The 13,567-nt window shown below is 43.7% G+C and overlaps 1 protein-coding gene and 1 pseudogene across 1 annotated transcript; one reads left to right on the plus strand and one right to left on the minus strand.

Annotated features, from left to right (window-relative positions):
* Nucleotides 1-933: 933 nt before the first annotated feature.
* On the plus strand, nucleotides 934-2,288 carry LOC123089898 (polygalacturonase QRT2-like; annotated as a pseudogene).
* A 3,655-nt stretch (nucleotides 2,289-5,943) lies between these two features.
* Nucleotides 5,944-8,022, minus strand: LOC123094267 (polygalacturonase ADPG2-like). The gene is made up of 8 exons (XM_044516314.1): nucleotides 7,978-8,022; nucleotides 7,723-7,861; nucleotides 7,482-7,633; nucleotides 7,000-7,207; nucleotides 6,808-6,889; nucleotides 6,553-6,664; nucleotides 6,167-6,279; nucleotides 5,944-6,058 (listed from the first exon to the last, which is right to left on the minus strand). Exons 1-8 carry the CDS (start codon nucleotides 8,020-8,022, stop codon nucleotides 5,944-5,946), a joined length of 966 nt encoding a protein of 321 aa, XP_044372249.1.
* Nucleotides 8,023-13,567: the final 5,545 nt, after the last annotated feature.

Raw genomic sequence — 13,567 nt, forward strand, 5'->3', positions numbered from 1 at the left:
ATATTATTTGCATGCTAAACATGTTGAGTGCTCACCACTGGAACAATCTATGCCATTGGATTGACATGGTTTGAGGGCCGAGATCAATTGGATCTGCTCATTTGGGAATTTTTATATATGATGATGATGATGATTGATGATGATGGCGAAGAAGATTGATGATTGATGAAAATGAAAATGATGTCTAACCTCTGATTGGTTTGATGCAAAAAAAATGACATTTCAATATTTTATAATTTTACCATCCTAACATAAAGTTATCAACTATTGGCAAGTATTGCCGTTGCCAACACGTTGGCTAACAAATTTTGGTAGTGAATCAATTACGCTGGTCGTATTTGAGTCAACACACAAATGCACATCGCTGTGCGAAATATTCGCATGACATTTTCGGGTCACACATATGCTCGCACACAGCTATATACCCCTTTTTTCAAACCGAGAGAAAAAAGGGAAGACATCATATTGATTTTGCCCATTTATTTACAGCGTATATAAATATGCGTACACGATTAGTTGTTTACAACAGTTCATTGCGGCATAGCATCATCCCTAGCTAGCTCTTCTGCTAGATTGTGTCACTGTTGATCATATTGGTAGTACTACCAACCATGATATGGGTAGGTTTTGTTCATGATCAGCTCAATCAAAAGTACAAATTCATTCATGTGTAGATTTTATTCTGATCTACCCGCAAAAAAAAAGATTTTATTCTGATCAGCTGTATATATTATCTTGAAAACGGCAGGGACGTGTCTCCTTCTTCGTGCTCCTCCTCCTCCTTGTGTCAATGGTCACAGTTAGATCACATCGGAACACCGTAACCTTGACCTATGTATGATTCTGAATTTGTCATCATGTATGTATGTTGACCATCAGATTTAGGTAGCTAATATTTTTCTTGTTTGCACGCCGAAAGGCGTTCGAGGAGACATGGAAAATAGCCTCTTGCAGTCGTTGTCATCCGCGCACTGCAACAATCTACGGATGACCAACATACGTCTCAAGGACAGCACCGACAAGAACATGATCCTGTATGATTGCAGGCAGGTGCAGGTGCACAACGTCTCCATCACGTCGCCTAGCGACAGCCCCAACACCCATGGGATCAACATGGGCTCCTCCAACCATGTAAACATCTCGTCTTGCTCTATGCACACCGGTATGTACAGATCGACGACCCCCTCCTTCCTTCAGATAGTATATATTGCACTCTGTCTGGCCTCGAATATGCACCACCGATGAGTGAGTGCAGGTGATGATTGTGTGTCGATTCTATTTGGAACTACCGATGTTAACATCACTAACACCACCTGCAGGCCTGGCCATGGCATCAGGTATACATACATACATACATACATATAATATATTTTTTGCGGGTGTATTTTTTACCTTATTATCTATGTATGTATGTATTTTTATGTATGTAAGTGTGGGAAGCCTTAGAGGTGCTAGTGACGGCCCAGCGCTGGTGGAAAGAATTACAGTATCCAACTGTAGCTTCTTCAATAGGACGGCCGGTGTGAGGATCAAATCGTGGCAGGCAACATGCATCTAGTAGTACGTACATGTGTTTAAAGATATTTACATGTGTTTAAAGATATTTACTGATGGTGGCATGCATACACATGCATGTTCCATATACATATCATACATAGGTTACCTACAAACCATATATAGTATAGGTGTATGTATATCCCCTAATACATATGGTATGATTTTATGAATGCGGGGAGGGCAAGGCAAAGCAACCCGATCCTTTTCACACTAACCTCACAATGACTGCAGTCCGGTTGCCTATCGACATCGACCAGTTTTATTGCCCCCGGGAAACTATCAAGAACGGGTGAGGGACCCGTCCCCACCACCACTTGATCAATGGTCGCCTTAGAGAAAGAAGAGAACAATGGTTGAAACTGAAAGAAACTCTATGAATTTTGCCTTTGCAGGATGGTGGTGTGGCCACAACGAACGCTTGATTCATCGACATCCAGGGAAGGTCCTCAGAACGAGAGGCCATCAAGATCATGTGCAGAAAGAGCGTGCCGTGCCGCGGCATCTACCTTGAAAACATTGACCTCTCTTGGGCCAACCACAGTGCCCCAACACAAGCTGTTGTTCAGAATGCCCATGGAAGCGTCACGGGCACGGTGAAGCCACAAACACAGCTCGCTGGCAATTGCTCACAAGTCGTTAATGAACGCATACGATTAGGGAGCGGTGCTATGCTTGCCCTCGATGAGCGTCAGCAAGGCAGACTAGTGCTAAAATTATATTTGTTCAAATGATGGTTAACGCCATCTCATATCGTCATGCCTACATCTTCTCAATGTATTGTATGACCAACTAGTACTAAAGAGGTGCCGTCTATGGCAGCAATTCAGATTTTAGAGTGTCTCAGACGATTCCCATTCCAACGACCGTCCAAATACCATCGTCACTTTGCATTACTTTGTTTGCATGCATCCTTTGATATTACATGGATGGACCAAGGTAAGGCAATAGCCCACTTATGTTTATTACTAATACAAGACTATTGATTTTTTTACTAAGACATCGAACTATTTGTCATATCGATCACCATGACTGTGCGAATAAAGAACTTTGTATATTTGTCATGTAAATGAAAAACGGCGCGGCAAAGCGCGCATATGCTTCTAGTAACAATGAATCTCGTCAAACCGTGTACATAACGTACCAGCTCTAGACAGAGAGGATGATGGTAATGATGCGTTTCACCTCCTGCACTCCCTCGAACGCTGCCTTACCAGGCTTTGTTGTTAATGTGAATTTTTTGCCAAGTGTAGCAATCAGTGGTCCAACATACAAAAAACAGATACATTGGTAAATGGGACTTAAATAGTAAACATTGCAGCTGTACCGACCAAAACCAGCTTATCTCATGCATACATCTGTACCACAAAGGTGATGTAATCCAATTAAGCTCCATGCACCTATAGCGAATAGGATTAAGTTAACAACATGTTCCAGAAACTAAAGGAGATGAGTTAGTTAGAGCATAAAAATAGGCATTGAACAATGATGCGAGGAATACCGCCGCATGTACGAAGCAAGAACGAAGTATACCTCCCAAAAGCACATCACGGCATAGGGTTTAGCGGAGTAACACTCATGTACTCAGTTGGCTTTTCAAGCTAGAGAAAATGCATCATATCCCTGAATATTCACACAAATTTGAGTATTGTGAAAAATCATGTGGGTTGATGTAGCTGCATGGGCACACAACCACTACTTTGCCTATATACATATTCATGGGGCTTCTATGACTATGCCTGTCTGCAGTTAATTTAGTGCGGATGCAGATTATAAAAATGTTAAATCCACATGCAAGGTTAATACAATGCGGCAAAAACTGGAAATAGATTAGTATGATAGTACCATAGACTCATATGGTCAGCTATTTGTCCCAATCATAAATCATATGGGTCTAGATAAACAATTTTTATGTTATATGTCTTCAAGAATTACAGTTACATCGGCGGAGTAACAATACCTTACATACCTGTGATTTTTCTCTCAAATAAGTCATGGGAAAAGTTAGATTCAATACTCGTTTTCCAGGGCCTGTCCTGAGATTCCAGAGGCCCTCGGCGAAACGAAAATCCGAGACGCCCAAAAGGTGAGTGGTCAAATAATACATTCATATCAAATACTACCTCTGTCCAATAATTTGAACTGCAAAAACGTTTTATATTATGGGACAGAAGGAGTAATTTATAAGTATCACCTTATTTTCGTAGGTTCTCATATTACCTTAAATAATGTGGCCGCCTAGTGGTCGAACATTTGAAATCTTGAAGATAGCGCCGCACATAGGCACAGTAATCCTGGAGCTTGGAGATCAGGCGTCACACATAGGCTTGGTCGTGGTCGTAGGGTTTGAGTGAGCAATCTGTTTTCTGTAAAGATTTGTCACACAAAATATATCAAGATTTGATTGTCATAGCAATAATGATTCTGTCGCAACTGTACTTCGCATTTCTGTACCAGAAAAATATAGTCCAACAATAGCGCACCTTTTCTACATACCTGCATAATGGTATCGAGGTTCAGTCAATTGTTTACCCAGCAATCCCAATTGTGATACTTTTAACGCAAACTAAGTTCAAACAAGATATAAGTGCCTCCTGCGGTCCTGCCTCACCCTTTTTATTGGTTTTACTGTTACTCTGCCTAATCCTTCGCTGAAATTTCACATCAAGATTATGGATTATGGATTAGATGGGCAACACATAACCGATTAGATTAAGATGCATTAATGAGAAACTGGGCATGGCTTATGAGATGAGAATTGGGAAGGAAGGATGAGATCAAAGCATACAGTATTGGGGCCGGAGCAGAAGGGCTTGCATGAATCTGTCGACGAACTCGTCCCATGAACACCATCCCTGCGGCGACGCTTGTCGGAAGCTAGGGCCCGGTAGGATAGTATAGATGCCCCCCTTGGAATTAGGGGTCGGGGTGGCCGCACCGATTGCCCTCCAGGACCTGGCCTGTTCGTGTCCATGGCCACCAGGACAGGAGGTGCTCGTGACCTTTTCCTTGTCTCACACAACCGTGAGGCGTGAGCTAGGGGTTTCCCCGTTGGGGATTCAAGTAAATCACATGGCGAGGAGAGAAGAGGATGCGCTGCAGCAGTGAGGAGGATAAGAGGCGACGAGGACATACTTGAAAAGTGAGGGGAGCAGCGGGGATGACGGCGGCAACGGCGCTACAGGTTCGTCGCCCGAGTTGAGAGGGGCGGCCGCGCTACAGGTTCGTCTCCCGAGTCTAGAGGGGGTGGCCGCTCAAGGACGAAGGGGAGTCGACCCACGAACATGAACCACGCAAAGGCTCTATTCTACCGCTTCCTGTTGGGCCGGTTCGTTTGGCCCAATCAACCAGAAACCAGCGATTTTTTTTCTTCCGGAGTAGCGTCCCCAGGACAGTCGGCCCAGGAAACGGTAGACATGGCGCCATCCTCAGATCTGACGGCCAGGAACGCCCAAATCACGAAAACGCACGGCTTTCCCTAAAAAAACGAAAACGGACGGCCGAAAACTCAAATTGTTTTGAGGGCAGGGATTATGTGCGGTTATACTGTCCTTAAATGCATGTAGCACATATGTTTGTACTAGGCTCCACCTACTACAAACATCAAAGGAGGTTTAAATACCTGTTTCCGATTGGGTCTGGCAGAGGTTCCTTCCTCCTTAGCTTTCTTGGATCCCTCTGCCTTGCATGCGAGACCGATACACTTGAAATGACACATCACAAAGATTTCTCTTTGTTGCTCAGTGGCCAACTTTGTAAGAAGGCTGGTTTCTACAAAGAGCTTGGTGCTAAAATCAAAGAGGTTATCCATCTTACTATAGAGAATATTGACCTTGGATTCAAGATCTTTGCCCATCATCCAGTAAGAATCAATCCCCTGACCACTATTGTTGCACATGGTTTGGAGCTAGCATTTTGCTCATCATACAATGGCATTTTGCTCAGAATGATTCTTTTTCCACGGCTAGGTTTATGTGGGACTTCGCCTACGAGCAACGTGGCGAGCAACCCGTACATGGTGTTTGGCCCGTCGTCGGAATCGGAATCACGCGAGACACTCTAAAATCTGAGTTGCTGCCATAGACAACACCTCTTATAGTATTAGTTGGTCATACAGTACATTGAGAAGATGTAGGCATAACGATATGAGATGGCGTTGACCATCATTTGAACAAATATAATTTTAGCTCTAGCCTGCCTTGCATGGCGCTCATGTAAGGTAAGCATAGCACCGCTCCCTAGTCGTATATGTCCATTAACGACTTGTGATCAATTGCCAGCGAACTGTGTTTGTGGCTTCACCATTCCCGTGACGCTTCCATTGGCATTCTGAACAAGAGCTTGTGCTGGGGCAATGTGGTTGGCCCAAGAGAGGTTGTCGTTTTTGGGCTAGATGTCGTGGCACGGCACACTCTTGCTGCACATGATCTTGATGGTCTCTCGTTCTGAGGACGTCCCCTGGATGTCGACGAATAGAGGGTCCGTTATGGCCACACCACCATCTTGCAAAGGCAAAACCAATATATAGGGTTTCGTTCAATTTCAGCATTTTCCCCCTTCTTTCTTTAAGGCAACCATTGATCAAGTGGTGGTGCGGACGGGATGCTTCACCCGTGGTGGACCGTTTCCTTGGGGGCAATAGAACTGGTCGATGTCGATAAGCAACCGGATAGCAGTCATTCTGAGTTTGGTGAAAAGGAATCCGGTTGCTTTGCCTTGCCCTCCCTGCGCGCATCCATAGAATCATACCATATGTATATATTAGGGGATATATATACCTACTATATATGGTTTGCAGGTAACCTATGATATGTATATGGATCATGCATGTGTATGCATGCCACCATCAGTAACTATCTTTAAACACATGCAAGGCACAACACATGTACGTACTAGTAGATGCATGTTTTTTGACGTGAACGGCAGGAGCTCTGCCTTTGCATTATAGAAGAAAGAAGTCATACAGTAACGGATCGACCATCAGTAGATGCATGTTACCTGCCACAATTTGATCCTCACACCGGTCGTGGTATTGAAGAAGCTGCAGTTGGACACTGTAATTCTTTCCACCAGCGTTGGGCCGTCACCAACACCTCCAAGACTTCCCACACTACATATGTAGATACAGAATACAAAAAAGGTCAATGTATGCTACTCACTAGAGAAGGTTATGAGTATGCACGTGCGTGCATTAATATACTACAATTACAATATACGCATGGGTGTGGTATATATGTATGTATGTATGTATACCTGATGCCATGACCAGGCCCGCAGGTGGTGTTAGTGACGTTAACATCGGTGGTTCCCGATAGAATCGACACACAATCATCACCTGCACTCACTCAAAGGTCCATATCCATTTTATGTGTGTACATATTCGAGGCTAGACAGAGTGCAATATATATGCTATCTGAAGGAAGGAGGGGGGTTGCCGATCTGTACCGGTGTGCATAGAGCAAGACGAGATGTTTACATGGTTGGAGGAGCCCATGTTGATCCCGTCGGTGTTGGGGCTGTCGCCCAGCGCCGCGATGGAGACGTTGTGCACCTGCACCTGCATGCACTCATACAGGATCAAGTTCTTGTCGGCGATGTCCTTGAGACGTATGTTGGTCACCCGTAGATTGTTGCAGTGCGCGAGTGACAATGACTGCAAGAGGAATCTCTATTTTTAGTTGGACAACTGAAAGAGGTACTATTGTGTGTGCGTGTGCACGCGCTTTTGCTTATGTACCCTTGGCCGGTCACTGCATTTCTGTCAAAAAGAGAGAGAGGGGCATCGATATCTGGTTAGATTGTTGCAAATATATATATTCCCTCTGTAACAAATGTAAGACGTTTTTAACAATTGTATTTGAAACAAGAAACGTCCTATATTTTGTTACAGAGGGTGAGAGGGAGTATATGTTTGGGCCGGGGCTTACCTTTTTGTTGTAGCAATCCCACCACTGGGCGCCTCGCCCATCTGTTTGGCTGCTCCCGTTCACTGTTAGGTTGTCGACACCATAGAAGGTCAGGAGGTCTGATGGCTTTGAATAGAGGGAGTTTGGTGCCACGACGTCAATTCTCTTGCAATCTTCTACTCCCTTAGTGATCTAAATGATCTTATATTTCTTTACAGAGGAAGTTCTACACAATTAAAATATGGATGATTGTCGAGTCGACCGACCTGTACGGTGATGGGCGACTTACAGGGTCCGTCGAACCTGGTCTGGTTCAGCAAGAATGTCTTTCCTGCAGGGATGTACATGATCACCTCGCTGTTGTGGCTGCTGCAGGCTACTTTCCACGTCTCCTCGAACGCCTTTCGGCACGCAAACAAGCAAAAGATTAGCTATCTGAATCTGGTGGTCAACATACATACATGATGACGAATTCAGAATCATACATAGGTCAAGGTTATGGTGTTCCGATTGTTACCTCGGCATCACTCGTCGCACCGTCCCCAGCGGCATAAAAATCCATGACTTTGTACCATTATCCTTGCTGCACTGCAGCGGCGGATCTAACCGCGACCATTGACACAAGGAGGAGGAGGAGGAGCACGAAGAAGGAGACACGTCCCTGCCGTTTTCAAGATAACATACACAGCTGATCAGAACAAAATCTACACACGAATGAATTGAGCTGATCATGAACAAAACCTGCCCATACCATGGTTGGTAGTACTACCAATATGATCAACAGTGACACAATCTAGCAGAAGAGCTAACTAGGGATGATGCTATGCCGCAATGAACTGTTGTAAACAACCAATCGTGTAAGCATATTTATATACGCTGTAAATTAATGGGTGAAATCAATATGATGTCTTCCCTTTTTTTTCTCGGTTTGAAAAAAGGGATATATAGCTGTGTGCGAGCACATGTGTGACCCGAAAATGTCATCCGATTATTTCGCACAGCGATGTGCATTTGTGTGTTGACTCAAATACGACCAGCGTAATTGATTCACTGCCAAAATTTGTTAGCCAACGTGTTGGCAATGGCAAGACTTGCCAAAAGTTGATAACTTTATGTTAGGTTGGCAAAATTATAAAATATTGAAGTGTCAATTTTTCGCATCAAACCAATCAGAGGTTAGACATCATTTTCATTTTCATCATTCATCAATCTTCATCGCCATCATCATCAATCATCAATAATCACCATCATCATCATATATAAAAATACCCAAATGAGCAGATGCAATTGATCTCGGCCCTCAAACCATGTCAATCCAATGGCATAGATTGTTCTAGTGGTAAGCACTCAACATGTTTAGCATGCAAATAATACTACCAAATGAATTTCGCATCGGTACAGCACCCCCCCTCCCCTAGGAAGCTTGCACGAATCTTAAAGTTACTCAAAAAGGCTATCACCATATTATCCTGCAGATCAGAAGTACTGAATAGATTGATTTGGAAAACAAAATAGTATGGTATCCTTTTTGATTGAAAAGGTACCTTCTAATCTAAACTTTAATCTGCATCGAACACCCCCCCAATGTATTTATCCAACACTTTGTCACAATGAGCGCCAAATTCCCTTTTCCAATATAAGAGCCTCTTTGCTGGATGTGCTACAGCCATGTGGGCTGGCCTAGCTACCCACCTCTTCAGACAGGTGGGACCATGCTGGAACCCTCTCCTCACCCACCCTAAAAAAAATCTCTCCTCACCCCAACTCTTCTCACGCGGTCAAACCGCCACCGCTTCCCCCCTCCCTCAACTCTTGCATGTTAGTCGCCACTAGTGCCTTCTCTTCCTCACTCCCCCTACCGTGTGTCACGTCACCCCACAACAGTTAGCACCAAAGAATTGTATGGCATTCCTCTGCGGCTCTAGCCTGGGCACTTTGGAAGCCACAATAAACTGACTGCGACGGGTAAATTTCTAAATCAACCTATTGATCACATCAAATGGTCATTGTTTTTTGGGTATTGAAGTCTTTCTGGGAAGAGGAAGCACATCAAGGTGGCTGGTGCGGTGCAAAACAAGATTAAATAAGTACACTAGGTCAACAAAAACACCATGCCTGATGTCTTCGGTGTTTGATCCTTTCACCTCTAGTTTGTTTTAACATCCTTTGCCTTTTGAGATGGCATGTAACCTTTGTTTATTCTTTGCTTGGTTTGTTATACTGAACAACGTTGGCGTTGTTGGCTTTATTCATTTAAAGCTGGGCGCTCCTTACGCCTTTTATCTAAAAAAAGTGTGCTTGACCTTACCTTCAAGTTCGTTGTGTTGGTTCCTTTTGTGTTTGCATATGATATCAAGCTGAACACCCCCAACACGTCCTCTTTAATATGTGGCTATCTTAGATAAAGAGTGATTGAAGACTATTTTTGGAGGATGCAGATCGGAGTTGGATTTGTATTATTCTTATTTCAAATTATCACAAATTACTTGTGGTAATATTTTGGGTACAAAAACACATTTGCATTGTTGCCACCGGGCTTCTTTGATTTGGGGGAGTTTTAAAACATAGGAATAGGGAAAACACGGGAATAAGATATCATGTCATCTTCAGTACTACAGGATTGCATGGATGTTTGATTGAGCATAGGAATCTTCACATGGGGTGTTGGAGTGGATGAAAAAATTTCACTGGCATCTAGTACAAATGGATCCGAAGAAAAAATATTTATGGTTGCATCTCTACAAATCAAATAACATGTATAGGAAATAAACAAGGGTTATGGCTTCTTTGATTCAAAGGATTTGCGAAGAAATTTTGAAGGATCGAAATCTCTAGGATTTTTCTTACTAGCACTGCCGGTGGTAATATGTTGTGCTCATGATATGAGGTAATCAGTCGTACACATAGAGACACACACGCAATCTTCGTTGACACTATCTTGCGTACGAAAGCGTTGCTTGCTTTTCACCTGCACCATTCCAAACGGTCGCAAAGCAATATATAAAAAAAAACAACTGCTGCTCGTTTTAAACTGTACCAGTTTGAGCATGCATGAGGTTGTCATAGAACATAAATCAAGCAGCTCAGCTTAGAGATATAAATACGGTAAGTAGAAAGTATGTGTATTACAACATCTTCGACATGCATGGTTGGTTACAATTTAGTGTTCAAGTACCTGGTGAAAACTGAATGGCCAAGAATGTTATATACGAAATTAATGGAATATGCTAGCTGCTGGCCCATGCTGATCATTTACTCCATCCGTTCCCAAATATTTGTCTTTCTAGCCATCTCAAATGGACTATAACATACGGATGTATGTAGACATGTTTTAAAATGTAGATTCACTCATTTTGTTCCGTATGTAGTCACTTGTTGAGATCTCTAGAAAGACAATTATTTAGGAACGGAGGGAGTATATGCAGTAGAGGTAGAATCGTCTCATCCACAAGGCAAGGTGGTGCGTAGACAAGTCAATAGAAATGGTTTTGGAAAAGATGCTCACAACATACCCCCTCCTATGGCCAAAGGACTCCTGCAGCGGACGGTGGTGCATCTGGAGCCGATAAACATGAGTTAAATGGAATGGATGTTGACTCGTCTAAAGGAGCTGTAGCTGAGGTTGATGAAGAAGCAGATCCTGACGAAAGCAAGAAACGTGCACTGGCTTCGCCTTCGACAACTGAATCAACTTCCGCTACTGTAAATGCAAAGGGCCAATTATTGCTTACTAATATGAATCAGGCGGTTCCTCCTAGTCCGTCTGGGAAGCATGAACAGAAGCGTACAAAAACTGATCATGGCACACCCAAAACAAAAAATTTGTCCAACACGGCAGGTTCCAATCAGGAACGCCGCCAGGACAAATGAATCTTGTCTGTTGGGACTGCCGGGGGGCGGGGAACTCCCGGACAGTTCGAGACCTTGCAACATTAGTTCAGTCGCTTTCCCCCACCTTGGTCTTCTTGTGTGAGACTCGCCAGTCCAATTCCAGGATGAAGCGGTATCAAGCACGGCTAGGCCTGCATGGGTTTCATGGTGTTGATAGTGAAGGGAACAGTGGAGGTTTGTCCCTATTTTGGCATGAGTCACTCTCGGTAAAGGTGGTATTTTCAAACCAGCGATGTATTGATGCTCATATTAAGTTGGGGCCGGATGAACTTGAGTGGCGTCTCACTTGTGTCTATGGTGAGCCGAGAGTAGAGAATAGGCACAACATGTGGTCTCTGTTACAAATTTTAAGTGTGCAATCAAATTTACCGTGGATCGTGGCGGGTGACTTTAATGAATGTATATGGGAATTTGAGCACTTTTCTGCCACTCCAAGCGCAGCAGCGCAGATGCAGGCATTCCCGGATGTGTTGAAAGTTTGTGAGCTAGTTTTCCGAAAAGGGGTTTTACCCCAGCCTCTGCATCAGAAAGATGCATACGGCTCATATTAATAATAAAAATCTAGCAACAAAGTCTCCAAGTCTCGAAAGTAAGAAATAAAACAAAAAAAGCTCATAAGAGCCAGAACGAAAGCCACAACCGGCTGGCAAATAAAATAGGAGCACTACATGCCTATCCTATTACATGACCGCCATCCAAACCGGTTGAAAATAACTCGAGCTACCATCTCCCATCGGGTAGACGCAGTAGCCAAACGCCCCCTGGCCTCCGTCGGAGTGAGTAGCGACCACATACGGATCAAAGCTGTGGCCCTGAAGATAACCTGCAAAAAGTGAATGTTAGTTGATCTGTTAAAAACCAAATCATTTCTGCAGTTCCAGACTGCCCATAATAAGGCACAAACTCCAACACGAATGTGCCTCGCTATATCTGAGTCAACCCCATCAAGCCACGTTCTAAATAACATGTTGATGGAGGTGGGCGGAGTAATATTAAAAGCAATATGAATCGAACGCCAAAGAATCTTAGCCAGCAAACAATCTAGAAAGAGGTGTTTGATAGTTTCGTTATGGTCACAAAAACTACACCTAGCAGAACCCATCCAATTGCGTTTTGCCAGATTATCCTTTGTCAAAATGACTTGTGAAAGTGCGTTATATCGACTAGAGGGGGGGTGAATAGGCGATTTTTATGAATTCTTCACTGAGGAATTTGCCGGTGAGGAAATTCCTTAGCGAAGAACTACTAGCAGCGGAATAAGTACTCAGAAGTAAGCATAACAGAATACAAGCATGGTCATCATGATGAAATGAAGACTAGCACAGAGTACAGAAAGCGTAATCATAGGATAACACAAGACGAAGACAAACAGACTGAAGAAATTGAACTGAGGAAATTGAGAAAGTCTTCAGTCAAAGTCTTCAAACACAAATATGAACAAACACTCAACACAGTAATGAGGAAATGGAAGGGTTGAGAAAATAGAACCAGTTAGGTTGGTGAAGACAATGATTTGGTAGACCAGTTCCAACTGCTGTCTCAGTTGTACGTCTGGTTGGAGCAGCTGAGTATTTAAACTCGAGGACACGCAGTCCCGGACACCCAGTCGCTGAGCACGCAGCTCAGGACACCCAGTCCTCACCATATTCTCCTTGAACTAAGGCCACGCAGACCTCGTCCAATCACTCGTGGTAAGTCTTCAGGCGACTTCCAAACCTTCACAGACTTGGTCACTCGGCGATCCACAATTCCTCTTGGATTCTCTAGACCATGACGCCTAACCGTCTGAAAGAAACACAGTCTTCAAAGGTAACAAGCATCGGATCCACGCATGATCAATTTCTTCAGTGATGCTCAATCACTTTGGGTTTGTAGGGGTTTGGTTTTGGGTTTTCCTCACTTGATGTTTTTCGCTCAAAGTCCTTGGAGGATGGGTTGCTCTCAAATGACAAGTGTCAAGTTCTCTCAGAGCAGCCAACCAGCTAGTGGTTGTAGGGGCGGCTATTTATAGCCTAGGGAGCAGCCCGACATGATAAGACATAAATGCCCTTCAATGATATGACCGTTAGGTGGATAAGATATTTTGGGACAGCCGGCGCGCAGCACAGCAACGGTCGGAAATTTGACTCTCAAATTCCTCAGGGCTATCATGTTCCTCACTGTGTAGGTAATTCGCACTGGCGAATTCCTAACTCCTCAGTCAGAACAAATTCATC

The sequence above is a fragment of the Triticum aestivum genome, chromosome 4B, assembly GCF_018294505.1.
Source record: "Triticum aestivum cultivar Chinese Spring chromosome 4B, IWGSC CS RefSeq v2.1, whole genome shotgun sequence".
Classification (NCBI taxonomy): Eukaryota; Viridiplantae; Streptophyta; class Magnoliopsida; order Poales; family Poaceae; genus Triticum; species Triticum aestivum.

What these genes read in the sequence shown, in the direction of transcription:
- LOC123094267 (XM_044516314.1), bottom strand. Translation starts at nt 8,022, where the DNA reads ATGGATTTTTATGCCGCTGGGGACGGTGCGACGAGTGATGCCGAG. An exon ending in GGGATTGCTACAACAAAAAG is followed by an intron (nt 7,208 to 7,481) that starts GTAAGCCCCGGC and finishes TTCCTCTTGCAG; the next exon opens with TCATTGTCACTCGCGCACTG. An exon ending in GTCTTGCTCTATGCACACCG is followed by an intron (nt 6,890 to 6,999) that starts GTACAGATCGGC and finishes GAGTGAGTGCAG; the next exon opens with GTGATGATTGTGTGTCGATT.